The following is a 20520-nucleotide window of genomic DNA, read 5'->3' on the forward strand; positions in this document are numbered from 1 at the left end:
CTCCTGAGCCTTACATTTGAGATCCTCTGCCATCTGGTTCCAAGCTACCTTTCCAGATACACGGCTATCGCTTGTTTCCCATTACTCACTTCCAAGCACTCTGTGTTCCAGCCAAACCGGAATGAATACTAGCTGTTTCCTGACTACCAACATTCCACCCCTCACCTCTGTGTTCTTTGCCCAGGCTGACTTCGAATACATTCCCTCTTTGAATCCATCTCTTAGAATCCTTGTCTTCCTTCAGGGCTCAATTCAGGTGTCTGCCTCTGGGAGGCCTTCTCTGATCTCACCACTTGTTGCCTCTCTCCCTCTGCATGTTACTTTGTATCCCCCGAGAGTGCTGGAGGAGAGGGACTATTTCATTTTAGTCTTTGTAACTCCAATACTTATGTGCTTGGCACAGAGCCTTGCTGAAAGTAGATACTTAGTAAATACTTTTTGAATTCAATTTATATTTTCAATAGCTTCCTTTAAGATACGGCAGATCTTGCCTTGCTACGTATGCCTCGAGCATGTTGTAATAGTTCGGTGGAAATCTGTTATGGATGACTGACCTATTGGCATATGGTAGCCATGTAACACTGGGCTTTCATCAGTAGTAATAAATATAATGACTCAGAATTTTGTAGCATTTTAAGGATTTTATAAAGCATTTTTACTGTACTTAATTGTACTTCGAAAAGTAGTATCCATAGAGAGTTGACCTCAGAGTTGGGAAGACCTGGGTTCAAGTCCAGCCTTTGGCACATAATGGCTCTGTGACCTTGGACAAGTCACTTAAAACTCTTAGGGCACCAGGCAATTCTTTCAAACTGTAAGTTGTTATGAAGGTAATTATTTGCATTTTACAGGTAATGTCTCATTGATAAGCTTCCTATACCAATAAAATCACAAGTTTGGTTTTTTAAAAATGTGCTTTGAGGGCCAGGTGACAATAGCATTTTAAAAAGTGCTTCCAGGGGCAGCTAGGTGCTACAGTGAATAGAACACTGGTCCTGGAGTCAGGAGGACCTGAGTTCAAATTTGGCCTCAGATACTTACCAGCTGTGTGACCCTAGGCATGTCACCTAACCCCAATTGCCTCCAAAAATAAAAAAATCTATATATGATAAAAACTGCTTCCATCACATATGTCTCTAAACTACAAATGTGACCTGTACCCTGTTACATTAACACTTCACTGATCCAGAAATCACCTTCCTGGCAGCCTCAAGCATTTCAGAGAGAATCAGAAAATGAGAAAGGTCTCCAAACTCTAGACACAGATGTATTGAAGTACATTTTAGTCCATGGGGTAGACTCTTCAGCCTGTTCACTGTTTATTGACATTTCATTTACACATGTGTCTAACTTCTTAAATCGCAGCTGACTTAAAACAGAAAACAGTAATGATAACAACAGTAATGATGAGGATGGCGGTGATAATTATAATAATAATGGTAATAATAACAATTGATATCTATCTAGTGCTTTAAAGACTAGAAAGCTCTTTTCACATGTTGTTTCATTTGTGCCTCGTAGCAGTTAAGTGAGGTAGGTTCTATTGGTATTAGTCCCATTTTACAGGTGAGAAAACTGAGATTCAGAGAGTTTAAGTGACAGCCACTTGACTATATGACTAGTACACACATCAGATGCAAAATTTGATTTCATGATGTCTTCTTGACTTTATCCACTATGTTGTGCTACAGAGGCAGCTAGGTGGCGCCATAGTGCACAGAGCTCTGGGCCAGGCTCAGAGACTTCCTAGCTCTGTAACCCTGGGCAAGTCACTTAAACCCTGTCTACTTCAGTTTCCTCAACTGTAAAATGGCATTTACCTCCCAAGGTTGTTGTGAGGATCACATGACAAAAGCACTTGTAAACTGCTTAGCGCAGTGCCTGGCATATAGTAAGTGCTAAATAAATGCTAAGTATCATTGCCATCCTTATTATTAATTATTATTGTTACAAATCAGTGAAGACAGAGTTAGAAACAGTGGCATGGAAGAAAGTATTTGCATCAGACCTCACCAATTTTGTCTCATATCCCAAGTATATAGGAATTTGACAATATATGATGCCAAGCACCAGTCCCCTATAGATAGATAACTGGTTAAAGGATGTGAATAAACAGTTTATCAGGAGAACTGCAAACTCTAAATAAAAGCATGTGCCAAATCACTAATGCTAAGGAAAATGTACATTAAAACAACCCTGAGATTTCCCCTCATACCATGCAAATTGGCAAAGATGACAAAAGATGGGAAGGGTCCATGTTGGAGTGCTGTATGGGCATGCTGATGCACTGTTGGTGTGGCTTTTAAGTGATTCAGCTATTGTTTGTCTCAGTTTGGAATTATGAAAGAAAATAGCTAAATTGTTCACACTCTCACTCCTGGGCCTGCATCTCAAATAAGTTGATGGAACTAAGGACTAATATATATATATATATATATATATATATATATATATATACATATATCAAAATACTCATAGGAACACTCTTTGTGGCAGCAAGACTGAAAACAAAATAGGTTTCTGTTGATTTAAGAATGGCCAGACGAAACCAAAAAACTCTAAACCTGATATTTGAATGTGATAGAATAGAATTGTGCAGTAAGATATGATGAGGAATTCAAAGAAATCTGGGAAGAATATAAGAACTGAGGTATCATGAAGTAAGCAGGGCCCAGAGAGCAATATACATACACAATGATGACAAAAATGAAATGAACTGATTATTAAAGGGATGTTGAATACTGAGTAATGGAAAAACTAGTAACGGTACTTAAGATCTCATGAAATGTATTTCCTGCTTTATGGCAGAAGGTCAAAGGGGAACTACCAGGACAGCATATTGACTATAGTATTAGATTCTGTCTTAGATGGTTTTCTTAACTGATGTTTGTCATAACGGTAGTATCTATCTGGAGGGGCATCAGTGAAGCTCATTTTTATTTACTTTTTAAATGAAGCTCATATGTATAGTTAAATTATGAACTTGTTTTCCAAATTCCAGAATGCCAAATTAGGGGTTGTCCTCTAAAATGAAATAGTTTTAGGACAAAAGAAAATTTTGTTTCATACTAGGGATTATACACTTATAAAACTTGTTAGCTCAAGAGGAGCCACAAGCTAAAAATGCAGATTAGGTTCAAGAAGGGTTTTCATGAATTCATTATATATAAATTTATAGTAAGTATTTTTTGGAATTTTTATTTTATTTTTATTTTTTAAACTTACAAGCATTTATGACAATTGAAGAAAAAGTAATAAGTATGTATAGTCAAGCCAAATAAGTTCCTACATTGGCTGTGTCTTAAAATAATTCACAGTAGATAATTAAGGGAATTTCCAGATATTGGAAAATCCGACCTTTTAAGAATCCCAGAAAATGTCCGTTGGGGCCCCAAGTCATGTGCCACATTATAGTGCTTATCAGTGCATAAGATACCTCAGTCGATCAGTTTCTTACATTTTACATTTTTTTAAAAAGCTTTTTTCATTTCTATTATCTTCCAGAACATGTAGCTGATCTAGCATGAAATTTCTTGTATTCTGATGCTTACTCAAACTGGGCTTCCAGGAGACATACAAATAAGGAAATAAATACAGAACCTAGCCAGTTATATACTATAATGCCAACCCAGTATAGTTAATAGTCAAAATGATGCCTACTATAATTTCTTTTTTGGTAATTTGTTCAAGAAACTGGGAAAGGAATAGGTTTTTTTTTAAAGAAAGGTTTCTATTTTTGAATTGCCTAAAAATATTTTTAGAATTTTTATTCCTAAAATATCAAGCTTCAGTTATTGGGAAACTTCATTTATATAGATTATTTTTTTCTCCTGTAAGATTAGGATAAATGAAGCATTACTGTTTTTAAAATAATGAAAATCTGAGGAGTCAGAAATTAAGTTTAAATATACCAAAATTACTTGGTTTTCAACACAAGCAAACTAGTATATTATGAAAGAACTTGATAGATAAACATTTAATATGTACAATGTTATATCAACATGAAAAAAATGGGAGGGGGGGAGGTATTTGTTTCAGAAGTGAAGGGATAAGCCTTATCAAATACCTTGTTCACATGTCTTTTTTCTTCCCATTTTATAAAAGCTGGCTCACAACTGCTTTTATTTCCCACATGCTTTTCTAAATTTTTTACATTTTTTTTTCTCTACCCCTTTTCCCAACAGCAATCTCCTGGGTTAGGCAGGTCTGTCTGGCTCCAGATCGCTGAGTCTGCTTACAGATTCACTTTGGGTTCAATTGCTGGAGGTGAGTGACATGTCTATGTGCTGTTTCAAGCCTGGGTTAATGTAACATTATCTCCTCAGAGCAGGGCAGATCACCAAAGGTGCAGTTCATTGTTCTGGCGGGCAAAGGCAGAAGGCTCTCTGAAATGCCCTTTATTTTTACCGATGATCAGAGGAATTGACCTAGCAATCCTCTGGCATTTCTGGCTCCAAAAAGTCTTCAGGCCAAAACCTTGGTAATGACCTGGGGCTCCCAGATACAGTGCCCTCTTCATATGAATGATAAAAGGTGGGGCCCATACCAAGAATGGGAGCTCAGAATTAAGACAGAAATATCAGAGATTCATAGACATGTCCAAGAAGCTGCAGGAAATACAACCTCTTTTTCTGAAACTGTTTTTCCCCTTTTCTCCACTTTGGTTTGGACTGTAGTTTATTTAATAAAATAAAAGAACACCTCTGCTGATTTCTGAGTTAGTTTTTTTTTTATTAAATATTTAACACATAGAAGGTCAAATAATCTGAGGAAACCTGGTTAAGAGGAGCCAGCAGGAATAATTAAAATATTTATGTATGTGTATGTGTGTTTTTTTCCCCTCAAAACATGCCTGTAATGATGACTAATTTTCCTGTTCCTGTTTTCAAAAAGATGGTTCTGAGTATGGTTTCCACCCCCCCCCGGTAATCTAAAATATATTTACTGTAAGTTAAAGTAAGAAATTAATGCTGGACATTAGGGATTACCTTTAATTTCTCAACATTGGATGAGTTGATATGACTCGGATATATCCTTGTTCTCATGCAAGTCTCTTGCATATGCAGAGAAGAAGGTTTTAACCTTTCTTTTCTCTTTTTCCTTTGACGTTGTTTTCTTGATTTGGAATTCCACTTGCTAACACTTCTTTCTGTGACTGCAACTAAATGTAGTCTATGTTGAAATGCTTCAGTAAACTAAATTTAAAGAATTATAGTGGTATATATATAATAATTTTTAAAAGACAAAATCAATACGGTGTTTAAGTGCCTTGCAGACAATGAAGGAAAAAGTGAAATGTTATAAATAGCAGTCTTATTGTCAGGGGAAACTTAGTGTTGATTATCTGATGCTGATTGATAATCTGTTCCTTAAATTAAATACCTAAAATATCAAAGAGCATTCTTGGCAATTATCCCCTGAAGCAGCTTGTATGGGATCTGTATTTTTGGATCTCAAAGGTAGCCTGTCATCCTTCGTCTGTGTCCAGCAGGAGGAAAGTAACGTGTTCTTTGCAAGAACAAATATTGTAGATAGAGACTTTTCTGGTCCTTTGGAAATTGGATTTATTTTCATCTTATTCTCTCCATTTAGTTGCACTGTTCCATAAGTCTAAAAATTGTTCTGTTTGCAGCTGTGGGAGCCACTGCGGTATATCCCATAGACCTGGTAAAGACACGCATGCAAAATCAGCGTGGCAGCGGCTCTGTCGTGGGGGAGCTGATGTATAAAAACAGCTTTGACTGTTTTAAGAAAGTCTTACGTTATGAAGGCTTCTTTGGACTCTATAGAGGTAAGTAAATGAATTTTAGCTACTCAAGTCAAATGATTGTAAAATCACTAGCAGCAGCATTTCACATCCTGGAAATCAATGAATGCCTAGTTCAACCTAAGCAGACTATTCCTCTTTCTTTTTTTTCAATTGCTTTCTCTGTGTGTGTCTTAAAAGCTAAAAAGTATAAAAATAGCTAACATTAATATAGCGCCTACTATGTGCCAGACAGTGTTAAGTACTTTTACCAGTATTATCTCATCTGATCCTCACAGCAGCTCTGGGAAGGAGGCGCTGTTATTATCCCCATTTTGCAGTTGCTTTTTTTCTCCTTGTTCCCCTTCATTCTTTCTTCTTTACTGCTAGCAACATTAGCCAGGGAATGAAAGCTTCATTTTTTTTTTCTTCATGCTACTTATTTCACTTGAACTTCTAATCATACATTTATAATAACATAGGTCTGAAGGATACCACAAATCTTAAAAAGGCCCATGTCTACAGGGGGGAGACAAAGATAAGCATTTTTAAAAGGTATTTTCTTAAAGAATTAGAGAAAGGAAAAATACATTGCATTTTTCCATCATAGAAGCTAAATTCATTGAAATGAAGTTTATATTTTAGCCTCTTGTTTCCATCCACCATTTTTTGTTTTTGTTTTTGGAGAGATTTTTTTTTCCTTTATCCTGGAGGAGACATTTATATATTCTGTTCAATCTGTCATCTGAGGTTTAAACAACCCCTTTGGCTCCAAGTATCGTGTCCTCTTTTTTTCCCCTCCTGGGACTCCATTTTGATTTTATTTTATTTTCCATTGCTTTCTAAGATTGGGAAAGTTGGAACATGAGATCCTGTCAGTGGGGAGGCATCAGAGCAAACCACAGGTGAACAGAATCAAAGCTGGGAGGTTTTATTTTTCAAGGGAAACTTTCCCTCAGGTCCAGGCTGTAGTCCTGACTGAGTTCAGCACTCTCAGTATCAGAAGCAGCAGTCCAGCCTGCATTCATTTTCCTTGGCTCTGCAGGAACTTGTTTCTCTTTTGGAGGGAGAATGACTTTCATGTAAATGTTTTCGCATTAGAATTTTGTGTTTCCTTCTGGAGGGAGATTAATTTTATAATCCCCTTGGGCGCCACTTGGGATTCTTTGAAAACATTTCTCTGCCTGCTCAGGTCCTGGGTATTTAGATGGTTTACAGTACTTGTTTGTTTGCAGAAACATTCTAGTCAATCCCTAGCTTATTATTTGAGTGCCCTGTTGAATTGCTTTCATAGAAAAGATGCTCTGGGCCTTATTTGTGGTTTATACTTAAACACGTGAAGAAAAAATGTTCTTGTTGAAGTTTGGCATGATGAAAAGAGCCTTGGGTTTTGGAGTCCAAAGACTTGAGGCCTACATAAAACATGTAGCTCTTAACAAATTTGTATTGGAAGGAAAGAATGGTCATTGTTAGCTATCATTACAAGTTAAGAGAAAAGCATATCTTTCTGAAATAGAATGATATGTCTTGCATTCCTAAGTCTGAAGAGTCAAGCTGACTCTCCTTCCTATAAGGTCCAGAACCCTAGGGTTTTTAAATGTTTACTTTTATAGACAGTGAGTCCTCAGTATTTAGCTATCAAGAAAATGGCAGCAGTATGTTACAGGGCTGTGTGTGTGTGTTTTCCCTTACGTATTTTCTTAATAATAACTTATCTTCTTTCCTTTCTTACTACCCTCTTTACCCTTTCATATTTAATATCTGCCTTCCTCTACCATGATAAACTTCTAAATTGCAGATAAGAACAAGAGACTATGCTGAAGTCTGTAAAATCTATATATTAGCCCTGATTTTCACCTGAACTTTAGCCCTATATCACCAGCTCCTTCACTGACAAAGCCTTTTGGATGTCCCATAAGTATCTTAAACTCAACATGTCCAATTTAAAATCTTTCCCCTTAAACCTGCCCTTCCTTCAAACTTCTCTTTTTCTATTGAGGTCACCACACAATCCTCTTCAATTCTTCATTCTTCCATACCTTCCGTAACCAATCAACTGACAAATCTCAGTCAGTCTACCTCCCCAGCATCTCTTGAATCTCCCTCCTTCCTTCTACTTAGACAGCTACCACACTCTAGTGCAGGCTCTTATCACCTCTCACCAGGACTATTCAATAACCTCCTAATTGGTCACCGTTATTCAAGTAGCTTTCCTGTCCAGTCCATTCTCCATAACTGCCAAAGTAATCTTAAAGCATAGGTCTGTGTTATTCTCCTGCTTAAGAATCTTTTGCAACTCCTTATTGCCTCTAGGATAAAACGAAAACTTTTTGGCATTTAGAGTTTTATAATTTGGCTTCTACTTCCCTTTTCAGACCTATTTCACATTAAACACCTTTGCACACTCTTTTGTTCCAGCTAGACTGGTCTGTTTGTCATTTTCTAAATTCAGCCTTCTGTCTTCCACTTCTATGACTTTGTATGGGCTGGCTTCAACATTTAGAATACTTCTAACTTCCAACTCTTAGAATCTTTAGCTTCCTTCAAGGCTCAGTTCAGGTGCCTCTTTTGATATTTGAACCCAGGTCTTCCTTATTCCAAGATCTGCATCCTGCCCATTACACCATACTTGCCTCTCTGCCTTCCACATAGATACATTAATCATTTTTCTAGTAGGGAATGTTAACTGATGGCTACTTTGGGGGAAGATGTCATGTTCATAAAAATGGTCTTGGTCTGGAAAGGGGGTGATCTCTGGTCTTCCTCAGGATGTAAGCTGATAAAATCAGCTCTTTTAGATGAAAGACTGCAGTATTAGGAAAAAGACAGTGTAAACTGTGTACACATATATACTGTGATTGTTGAGATTGTCATATATTACATAGAACTGGCCCATTATTCTGTCAGATAATTGACAAAATTGTTGACAGATTAGCCCAAGATTCTTTACGAGCAACAATGAGATAAGAGAATGACACAAATCAGTACTTTATTAAAATTCTATGAGCCTTTATTCAGGCAAGTTGGACAACAAATGCACATGTTGACATGGCTGTAAGGGAGGGTTAGATTAAAAGGAATAGGTGCTGATCATCATGAATGTTAGGAAGTTAAGGCTGCCATCTACTGATTTCGTCTTTTAAATCAGTCTGCTGCATTAAAGGTATGCTAAGATTATGCATTTGTCATTGATAATTCAGTTTGACTGACAGTAGCCTGTGTGCACGATTACTTGTTGGCTCCCAGTTCATGGAAAATCACTCAGCAATGCCTTTAAAGTAGGCTTAAGATCAGCAGTGAGTGTGCAAATACACAAGGTTCTCCTGTTCTTTCCTCCTTCACCTCCGGGTGATTTAAAAGGGAGAGACCAGTTATTGGTAGAATCTTTAAAAATCCATGCCAACAATGTCGATAAGCCACAGTTTTTAGAAAGCTGAGTCCTTTGAATATCTGCAGGTGTTAAATTGTGGATTTTCCTATTCCAGTCTGTTACCAGCACATGAAAATCAACCTCCCAACAATATAGCTTTCCTTGTCATTTTATTAAAGGCTTAATTTTGACATATATTAGTGAATAAGTATATTCATGCATGTAGGAGATTCAAGGAATGCTAGATTTTTTTCCTATGATGCTTGGCTTCCTTTTGAATGATTTGATTTCATACCTTTTATTGTCTATTTATTATTATTAAAGGAGAACCTTGTGAGTTAGTGCTATAACCATCCTCTTCTATCCTACTAAATGGGGAATTCCAATAGCAGTAAGGGTCTACTTAACAATAAACTTTCAGCTATTTATCAAAACCTGTGACTTCAAGAAAGAACCTTTCTTGATTTATTTAGGTATGTAGACTGATTAATATAATTTTTTTTTATTGATGCTGATTGTGTCTTAGGTATGGAGATGTTCATATTTTTCATTCTTTTCTTATGTATTTTTGGAGAGGTGCTGGATGAGTAGACTTATTATATATAGAAAAAATAATTGATAAGCTCATGAAAATAGAAATTTTATTTTTGACACAAGCAGTCACTTTGTATACTCATGTGAAAATTTCTATCGTGATCTAGTTTTGTTATTAGTTTTAAGGGAAGTCCTAAAGAATTTGCTGGGTAGATGATGTTAGTGATAATGATTATAATAATAATGATGATAATAGAATTTACATAGCATGTAAAGCTCCTTGGCTTTTACATATGTTATCTCATTTGATCCTTACAACAACTCTGTGGGGTAGGTACTACTGTTATCCCCATTTTAATATGAGGAACTGAGGATGAGAGAGATGAGGTGACTTGTCCAGAGTCTCACAGCTAATTAAATGTCTGAGGCAGGATTTATTCTCTGGTCTTCCTGATTGCAAGTCCAGCATTCTAGCCTCTGTGCCCCCTAACTGCCTTTCTCTTCTGAAAGATAGGTTTTTATTGGCTTAATCTTCACAAGCCTATTATTACTGATGATCATCTTTGTTTACCTTAGGTTTGGTGCCCCAACTTATAGGGGTTGCTCCAGAAAAGGCTATTAAACTGACTGTAAGTAATGTTCTTTTTTTAAAATTTGGAGTAATTTACTTTGCCTTGTATCATTTGTTCAAATTTTATTAAGAAAAAAAGGGGATTTGGGTTACTGAAACCAGCAGAGTCTTAAAATACAGCTTTGAAAAATGTAAATTTATAAATAGCCATGTACTGGTTTTGAATTATGACATACAATGTGCCCTTGCTAGGAGAAAGAAAACGGTTATGTATCTGTAGAAGAAAAAGGATATGGGAACTGTTGGAAAGAATTTTTCTTACTACTCTTATCTTTTTAATCAGGTTAATGACTTTGTTCGGGACAAATTCACCCGAAGAGATGGCTCCATTCCAATATTAGCTGAAATCCTTGCTGGAGGTTGTGTAAGTGTTAATCATGGGCTATTTACTCATTTGAAAAGGAACTAACTTCCTCATAGTCTTTCTTTCCGAGAAAGAAATGTTCATTTGCTCTTTTATCTGATCCCAGGTTAGTCCAAGCAGTTTCTTCTTATCCTGGGCTGTCCTCCTGTGAAATGGCCATTGAATGTTTTGAGCAGCCTGGTTGGCTTTGAGTGGAGAGGTGGCAAGGGGAAATTGTTATCAGCTCTTTCTCTTAGAATTTGCTGACAGAACCTCACAAGGCTCTTTTTCTCCCCCTTCTTCTAAAGTTCCTGTTCTGAATCCCCATAAATATTGCAGAATGGAAAGAAGAGAAACTTAGTTGGCCTGCGGTAGTATATTTACACTGAGTAGAACTTAAAATCAATGTGAGGTGACTGATTAATTGGGCTATTATTACCTTTCAGGTAATGGGACTGAGAAACACATTGTGGTGTAATTTTCATTCCTTTTAGGGGAATAAATTCCTTTTTGGTTTTAGCTTCTCTGAAGCTATTGACACCAATCTCAAACCCAATGATAGAGTTTTGGCATTTACTTAAATTAGATAGAACAGGGCAGGGACCAGAATCTCTGTCCTCATCATTTTTTTTTTTGAGTACACTCTGGGGTTTAGACATAATCAGAAAGGTGGATTTTCAGCTCAGCTAATTTTGCTTGTGGGATTGGCCCCACATTTGGTAACATTATGGTGTATTTAAGGCTAGTTTAGCCCATTTTGTCCCTGAGAACTCTAATAACTTCCAGTTGAGTTGGCTGACAGGCCAGAATAAACCCTCCTCAGCTGGTTGTGGAACCTGAGGTGACGAGGTTGATGACCTCTGCAGTTTTTAATTCAGGGAAGATGCCCTGGAGGCCCAGAGAGAGAGGCTGCTTCTGGTTCTCCCTGATTAGATTTGGCAGCATGGCACATACCTGAGTCCTCACCTGTCAGCAATATATGTTCTTATGGAAAAAGCAGCTGTGTGTGTGTTGTGAGAAAGGAAAACCATCTTCACTGCCAAAAGCAGCTTCTTTTTCTGGAGGATGAGTGGTATGCACAGAATGCAACATGTGCCCAAGTAGTCTACAATTCTCATTTCTTAGGTCTTCCACCTCTACTCACATTAGATACTGTCATGTTTTCTTTGCATCATTTCCCACTATTCACCCCTCTCTTCTCCATATTCTTTCTCCCTTTCTTGATACTTCTCTTTCCCATCTAACCACTCCATAATATCCTTTGTTGGAGTCATTAATGTGTTTCAATGGATAGAGGTTGGAGCTAGGAGGTTCAGAATTCACCAGAGACACTTAATCCGTGTGTAAGCCTGGGAAAGTCACTTAAGCACCGGTGCCTTACTTTCCTCATCTTCAAAATGAAGGAGGCCAGACTCAATGGCTTCTAAAGTCCCATTCAGCTCTAAATCCATGATCCCATGTTCATTATTTATATTCTGTCCCATTAACATGGGTGTCCTCTTGGGCTCTGCCCTGAATCTTCTTTTCTTTTTATGTCCAGAATCACAGGCTTTCAGAGCTAGAATGGGCCGTAGAGCCTCTCTCTTTGGACAGCTGCCCTCCCAAATCTATATATTCAGCCCTGATATCTCTCCTGAGCTCCAGACCTGTAGTAATGACTGTCTGAGAGGGCATTTCCTAGATGTTCCAACAAAATCTCATATTCAACTTATGTTAAATGGAAATTATTACCTTTCTGTCTAAACCAGAGGTCCCTAAGCTTTTTCTGTGTCATGGACTCTGGCTTCTACTTGCCTTCCTAACTTTATTTCATATTGTTCTTTTTGAAGAACTTTACTTTCCAGAGGAATTTGACTCTTAGCTGTCTCCCGCACTTGACACACCATCTCAACTGCCTTTTTACATCCATACAAGGCATCCACATTGCCTGAAATGCACTCCCTCCTCTCTCTGCCTTGAAGAATCTTGGATTTTCCTGGGAAGGTTCAATTTATGTTCAGCTATCTCTGTGAAGCTTTCCTACAATCTCTCCCAGCTGTTAGTGATCTAACCTTCCTTAACTTGTATTATAGTTATTTATGTCCTTGTGTCTCTCCCTTGGAGAATGGAAGCTTGTTGAGGTCAAGGCAGTATGCTTTTTTTCTTGGTTATCTTCAGAACCTTGAGTGTTTATTGGCTTTTGTTATTGAATTTATGAGAGAACATTTCATAATTTCAGAATATTAGTTTTGTTTTTGCTTTGCAAGTTTTCTCTTGCTAGTTCAATATTAAATAACTGTATAGTTGGATAATATATAGATTCTGTCTATCAGACTGATGGGGCAGATGATGACTTGGGCCTAGAATTAAACAGGAGTTGGAAAGAGGGCTGGATTGCCTTCAGGAAAATTACAAAGCTCCTTTAATGACTCTCATACACCTGCCAGCAACAAAAGCCTTTTTTTAAAATGCCAATAGTTTTATGATTGCTGTGGGTCATGGAATAATACACTACCATCTCTGGAGAATTAAAAATGAGTGTCACACAGAGGGCAATGGAGAGGCACTGGTGAGTATAAGCAGGTAGCATCATATAACAAATAGGGACCTTCAAAGAAGAGGTGCATCAAAAGATGTCATCAGGACCATCAATAAGTGAAAAAGAAGATAGAATTGGTCATGTGGCTCGACTGAGGGATAACAGGTAGATAGCCCTACTTCTGCACTGGTATATTCTCAATGACAGGAGAACAATGAAAGTCTCCAGCACAGTGGGTGGCCTCTGGTGGCAAATTTTGGGATGACATGGACAAGACTTGCATAGGACGGGCAGGCTTGGACAGGTTAAGACCACAGCTACATTTGAATTTAAGTATTTGAAAAAAAAAGTGTGAGAAACATTTGTGTCAGGGATGTTATTGTTTCTATTGCTTCCATTTTAGTTTTCATTTCTTTAGAAAGCTCACTTACCCATTTCACAACAAGCAGGATTTTTTCCCAGCTAAGAAAGGAAGGAAAAAGAAAGAAAGAAAGAAAAGAGAAGAGGAAGAAAAGGAAGAAGGAAAGAATGATTTTTCTGTTTTGTGTTGCTAATTACTGTTCTGTTTACATTTGTGGAATTTCTAAAGGTTCTAGTCCAGGTGACTAAGCCGTTCAGATGAGATGAGAAACTGAGCCACAGGAATGAGGTGGTTAAAACCTAGCCAGCTTATTTTCTCATTAGTTGCCTTGTTCTTTATAGGATGTGTCTTTTCTTCAGGGAGCTTATTTAGAGATTGGGGCTTTGGCTAGGCTGGGCTGATAATCCCCTATGAAGCTTGGAAAGTGTTGAGGGTTATTTTGATGCTCTAAATCTCTTCTTTATCTATGATTCATTTCTAGAAGACCCACTGTCCTTAGTAGTCTTGGACTGACTGATTAAAAATTGATAGCTCAAGGAACAGAGTCAGGGTGGACTTTTATATTATGATAAAGTTAGGGACAATTGGTCTTCCCATTTCCTGACCCTTTCTCTTTTCACCCTCCTCTTTCCTTTCTCTCCCCAGATGCCCAATGTCCTCATGCATGCTCTACCCTTACTACTCCCTCCCAAATCAAATTCACCAAGAACCAAGTTATAAAAAAATGAAGGAGGCTTAATATGGTACCTCTCGAAAGGGATGTGTACTTTAACTTGGAATAATACTATTTGCCAAAGGAATGCACTTCCAATTGCAGAATTTTCAGACATGATTTGGATGGTGGGGAAGGTATTCTTTTTTGTGGGGAGAGTTTTTTTCTCCCTGAAATCATCCCCCTGGGAATTCTTAGTCTTGGGATTTAGTTGGTAAAGGTGTAGTTTTAAAACTCCCTGGAGCTGTAGGGCTGGATGTTGTTGGCACAGCCAGCACCCTGCTTCGAAGGATCAAGGGCACAGTATCTTCACAGTTAGAGAAAAATGCTGCCATTCTTCCCAAATAACCTAATTACAGTTTTTAAAATGTAGCTAATGCAAGTTAATCAGGAAGAGACGACCTAAGCTTTGGCACAGTGGAGATTGGCTCCTCAGGGAGTTGGTCTTTTGCAGCAAGACACTCTTCCTAGAGCTGGGACTTGAGGGTTTTGTGTGTGGGAGAGAAAATCCAAGGCCCCAACTCTGATCTCAGGGGAGGTAACTTTTTTTTTTGTCATGTCTGTAAAAGTTGGAATAAGGCTTTCCTCTCAGTACCTTTAGTGGCTGGTTGTCAGGATTGTTGGAGTTCTTGCTTTGCTCAGCTCTAATCTCAGGTAATAATAATGAACATTTTTGAAATCATTCTCTTTATAGACTTAAAAAAATGAAATAAGAAGAAACTTGTACTAAAGTTAGGCACAAGCAATTTCAAATACCCATGATTTCACAGGTGTGGCTCTTCTCCCCACCATTGCAGTTTGTAAGTTCTCTCCACCTTAGTCTTGGTGGGTTTCTGAGTCCCAAGATTCATCCCTTGGTGGACAACCCTTTCTGAACTAAATTAAGTTGATTTTAGGGAAGACAGGCTTGCAGTTTCGTAGGTCTGTTCTCTGAGCTTTTGTAGCTTGGTAAAACCTGTATAGTGTTTAAGAACTCAAATTCTCTTGCACATCATGAGTGGTTTGAGTAGTCAGTCAGCAAGCATTTAAGTACTCTGCACACACACACACACACACACACACACACACACACACACACACACACACAGAAATCGTGCTAAGCACTGGGGATACAAAAGAAAGCCAAAAGCATAGTCCCTCACATTCTAACATAGGAGACAACACATAAATAACTGTACATACCAGATATATACAGTATAGGATTTTAGTGGTGGGTACAGTTAATTATAAAGCTAGAAATGTAATTAATCAGCCTCTGCCACAACTCTGAACACAAAAGGTGCCAAATAAATGCCTAATGCATTAATGGCTTCTTCCTTTGGAATCAGACGTCCGGCTCATTTTTGCATTCATCTTGCATCTTGTCTCCAACATAGACAGGCCCAGAGCTTATAGTTCAGGTCAGTTATTCAGGGGTGAGATTAGAACAGTTTGACCTTCTTGACCTCCTCTTCCCCAGTAGAGGGTCTTTGTTCCATGAGCCATGTCAGAGCTGGGGAAAAAGAAGGAAGGTCTTCTTCACATAGAAAACTGTGAGTGATGGTGATAGTTTATCTCAACCCTGGAATATCACACATCTACTTAAAAAGAGAGCCACTCACAGTGGCTTTCACTTGTTTCATTGTGACAGCTTGAAACAGGGTTCTTTAGAGCAGCTTTATTCATTTCACCACATTACCCGAGAGATGTCTGTGCTCATACATGGGCTTCACATGCACGCACCCATCTATGCCGACATAAATGTTTGCTTTGGGATAGGCTCCTATTCTCAAGGTTTATTGTTTACTTGATTAGAGCCTTTTTTGTGGTCAGAGGTATTTCCATATGACAATATTTGATGAACCCCAGTTTCCTGGTGTGAAATACAAACCTCTTTGAAAGTACCTATAAGTAAGACATGGGTTTTTTTAATTTTAAGAAAAACAACTTTTTAAATAGAATGTAAATGGAATTGAATATAATAATGGAATGTGATAGAATAATGGGATAGACTATTAAGCCATATTTTTTGAAACTTTCAAATTATTAATCTAATTTGTAAACTTTAGCCAGTAGTCCTTGGCCATTGACATATATGGCATTTACAGTAAAACCTTATGATTTTGAGCTTCAGCAGTTTAGAATTTATAATAATTCAGACATGTTCGACTAAAATTTACCTTTATACTACCCACAAATGGTTCTTTCTTGCTGTTGATTGTAGAGAGTGTAATTATGATATGTGTGTGTGTGTGTGTGTGTGTGTGTGTGTGTGTGTGTGTGTATATATATATATATATATATATATATATGTATAGAGCACTATCTAGGTGACCCAGTGGATAGATAGAGTGCTGGGGTTGGAGTCAGGAAGACCTGAGCACAAATCTAGCCTCAGATATTTTTTAGCTGTGTAATCTTGGCAAATCATTTAAGTTCTCTCTGTCTCAGTTTTTTCACCTATGAAATGGAGTGCATATGCACCAGGGTTGTTCTGAGAGTAAAAAAAAAAATTAAGAGAGAGACTATTTGTAAGGAACACTTTGCAAACCTTAAAGTACTTTTTAAATGCTACTTTTTATTACTTTATGACATATGCCCACAACAGGTATATAACAATAATGATAGTGATAATTATAGCTAACAGTTATGTTATGCTTATTCTGTGCCAGGCACTGTGCTATTTGCTCTACAATTATAATCTCACTTAATCCTTACAACCCTAGGATGGAGATGCTGTTATTATCCCCATTTTATAGTTGAAGAAACTGAGGAAAACAGAAGTTAAGGGACTTGACCAGGGTTACACAGCTAGTAAGTGTCTTGAGACTAGATTTGAACTTGGGTCATCCTGATTCCAGGTCTGGTTCACTATCTGCTGCACAACTTAGTTGACCTTTTAAGCATTTATAAAGCACCTACTATGTGTCAACTACTGTGTTAAGCACTTTACAATCTCGTTTGATCCTTATAATAACCTTGTAAGGTAGGTACTATTATTATCCCCATTTTACAGGTGAGGAAACTGAGGCGAGTAAAAGTTAATTGACTTATCCAGTGTTACACAGCTAGTAAGTGTCTGATTTCTATTTAGGTGTTCCAGGTTCCAGGTCCAGCTCTATCCACTGCACCACCTAGCTGCAGTAGATATTATTACATAAAAGTTCGGGGTGAATCAGAAACTAGGGTGTTTTTAGATATACCAAAAACAAATCTAAATGTGTTTTCTCATTTTAGGAAACTTCTGGAAAAGCAAGTGAAAGCAAATTTCATAGATTTTCCTGGTAAAATTCAGGCATCTTAGCAGGAATTAGTTCGTTTGCCTCTTTCTTTCTTTCTTCCTTCCTTCCTTCCTTCCTTCCTTCCTTCCTTCCTTCCTTCCTTCCTCCCTCCCTCCCTCCCTCCCTCCCTCCCTCCCTCTCTCTCTCTCTCTTCTGTCTGTCTTTCCTTCAGCTTTTGAAGTCTTCAAAGCAAAATTCTGAGATGCCTATGCAATATAAAGCAAATTCTTTTTTTTTCCTTTAATATTACTTGACTTTTGTTACAGGCAAATTGACACCTGTAGTCTAGAAGTCCTCTTTTGAAATGTGCTTAATTTCTTTTTTTTTTGAGGGATAGCCACTTTACTTTATTTTATTTTATTGCCTAGATGCACTTTTAGTTTTTTAGCTTTTATTTAGCTTTTTATTTTTCCCCAGTTACAGGTAAAACAATTTTTAATATTTGTTTTTAAAACTTAATTTCATTTTCTTTGAAAGATTCTCAATGCAGGCATATCTCATTTTATTGTGCTTCGCTTTTTTGTGCTTCGCAGATAGTGTGTTTTCTACAAATTGAAGGTTTGTAGCAACAAAAACAGGCAAGTCTATTGAAGTCATTTTTCCAACAGCAAGTGCTCACTTCATAGCTTTGTGTCACATTTTGGTAATTCTTGCAATATATAAAATTTTTTCATTGTTATTATATCTGTGGTGGTGATCTGTGATCAGTGATCTTTGATGTTACTATTGTAATTGTTTTGGGTGCCATGAACTGGATAGACTCAATCTATAAATGTTGTATGTGTTCTGACTGCTCCATTGACTGGCTATTCCCTCATCTCTCTTCCTGTCCTTGGGCCTCCCTATTCCCTGAAACAAAACGGTATTGAAATTAGGCCAATTAATAGCTCTACAATTGCATCTAAGTGTTCAAGTGAAAGGAACAGTCAATCAATGTGGCAGACTTCACTGTTGTCTTATTTTAAGAAATTGCCACAGCCACCCCAACCTTCAGCAACCACCACTCTGATTAGTCAGCAGCCATCAAAGCAAGACCCTCAACCAGCAAAAAGATTAGAAGTCGCTGAAGGCTCAGAGGATGGTTAGCATTTTTTAGCAATAAAGTATTTTAAAATTAAGGCATGTTCATTTTTTAGACATAATACTATTGCACACTTAATAGACTACAGTATAGTATAAGCATAACTTTCATATGCACTGGGAAACAAAAAAATTTGTGTGACTCGCTTTATTGTGGTGTCTGGAATTGAACCCACAACATATCTGAGGTTTGCCTGGATTTGGGCATGAGCCATCTGGACATTTGCAGATAGTGGAGATTTAGAACACTAAACCTTTTAGATCTGGTAGGGACCTTAGAAGTTAATCTAGTCCAATTCTTTCCCTTGATAGATGCAGAAACTTGCCGTGCTGTCAGTGACAGAACCAATTCTAGAACCCAAGTCATAGATTCATAAAGTTCTTGGAGTCTTGAAGAGATCTTGGAGATCTATTCTGACTTCATCATCTTACAAGTTGTGATACATATCCTAACTCTCTGATCTCTGGTGGCCTCTCCAGCCACCTCCCTGTTCTGCTTAGAGAAACTTTCACCCTTGTAAATGTCTCTTGACCATTATTTCAGGAAAAGTCTCATTCCTGATTCTCTGACTCTCTCAGTCTTTCATAGGCTCACTAACCACCTTGCTGTGCAGGTTAGCCACCTCTCCCCCTCCATGAACCATTATCAAATCAACTCTGCCACTGTTCCTGGATAGGGTGGGTCAGTACATTCCTGTAACTTTCTGGGCCCAAATGCCTGTCCCTGGATCCTTGGCCACTACTCTCCTTTGTGTATTGTGTCCCCCTTCCCTTAGACTATAAGCTCCTTGAGGGCAGGAACTGGCCTTACTTTTTGTATTTGTATCTATACTTTATATAGGGGCTTAATACATGTCTTTTCATCCATTCCCCTACACCAACTACACCATTCAATAGCCATTGGGGTTTTTTTTTTGCTTTAAGGATTAATATTACTTGTTTTGCTACTTAAAGGGAGGCAGCATAAAACTGTAGAAATTGAAGTCTGTGAGCTTCAGTATTATAGAAGTATAATAGAAGTATAGAAGTAGCTGGCTTAGTGGACACAATGTTGGACTTAGACTCAGATTTGGGTGAGAATGCTATCTCAGATGCTACTAGCTTTGTGTAAAATTAGGCAGTTGAATTTGATTGCTTTTAAAGTCCCTTCTAATTCTAAATCTGTGAGGTAGCATAGTGGGTAGAGTGCTGAGTCTCAAGTCAGAAAAGACATGAGTTCAAATCCAGCCTTAGACACTTATTAGTTGTGAGACCTCCCCAGGCAAGTCACTTAACCTGTTTGCCTTAGTTTCCTCATCTGTAAAATAGGAATAATAATAGCACTTTGAAGGGTTGTGTGGAAATAATATTTGTAAAGTGCTTAGCACATAGTAGGTGCTATTTAAATGTTAGCTATTATTGTTATTCTTTGGATGATTGTATCTGTTTGTGGGAAAGAGACCGACATCCTCTCTACCGCTTTCCCATTATACTTCTTCCTTCCAATAGTATGATTAGGCTGAGTCTGTCTCAGCTACTAATTCTGTGGTTTTTGTTGGTTTGAGTTACAACTTTAAATGCATGTATTTTGTGGTCAGTGTTGTGCTGGGAGATACTGAGTAAATTGTGGTTACCCCACTAAGGAACTCAGAAACTGCATGTTTTCCAGCAGGAGGAGTCCAGGGACTTTGCTATGGAGGACTTTGTTTTTACCTCTTGTTCTTCAAAAATTAAAAAAAAAATGACTAGATTGAGCATTTGTATCCACATTTTTGTGGCTAGTGGGAAATCGCGCCAGTACAGGAGGCAGCAGTTCAAAGTAGGAAGTAAACAGGGGACTGAGAGGAGGCAGGATCTGGCCACTCCTTTGTAGACCTTGCCTCTGGGGTGGAATCAAAAGGGCAAAGGTCAAATGTTGTGGGATCCTTTCTGTAGCCCCAGACCAGCCTCAGGCAGGTCAGGAAGGGTTTGTGCCCAGATCTCAAT

General features: G+C 37.9%; 1 protein-coding gene across 2 annotated transcripts in view; it reads left to right on the top strand.

Annotated features, from left to right (window-relative positions):
• SLC25A12 (solute carrier family 25 member 12) overlaps positions 1-20520 on the top strand; it is a 107833-nt gene that overhangs the window by 72359 nt on the left and 14954 nt on the right. For both annotated transcript variants that reach the window (XM_020990961.2, XM_020990963.2), the window contains 4 exons: positions 4185-4266; positions 5633-5791; positions 10227-10279; positions 10565-10645. In XM_020990961.2, the coding sequence (XP_020846620.1) occupies positions 4185-4266; positions 5633-5791; positions 10227-10279; positions 10565-10645 (375 nt within the window). The remainder of the gene's footprint in view (positions 1-4184; positions 4267-5632; positions 5792-10226; positions 10280-10564; positions 10646-20520) is intronic.

This window comes from Phascolarctos cinereus, unplaced genomic scaffold, assembly GCF_003287225.1.
Source record: "Phascolarctos cinereus isolate Bilbo 61053 unplaced genomic scaffold, phaCin_HiC Scaffold_726;HRSCAF=1367, whole genome shotgun sequence".
Lineage (NCBI taxonomy): Eukaryota > Metazoa > Chordata > Mammalia > Diprotodontia > Phascolarctidae > Phascolarctos > Phascolarctos cinereus.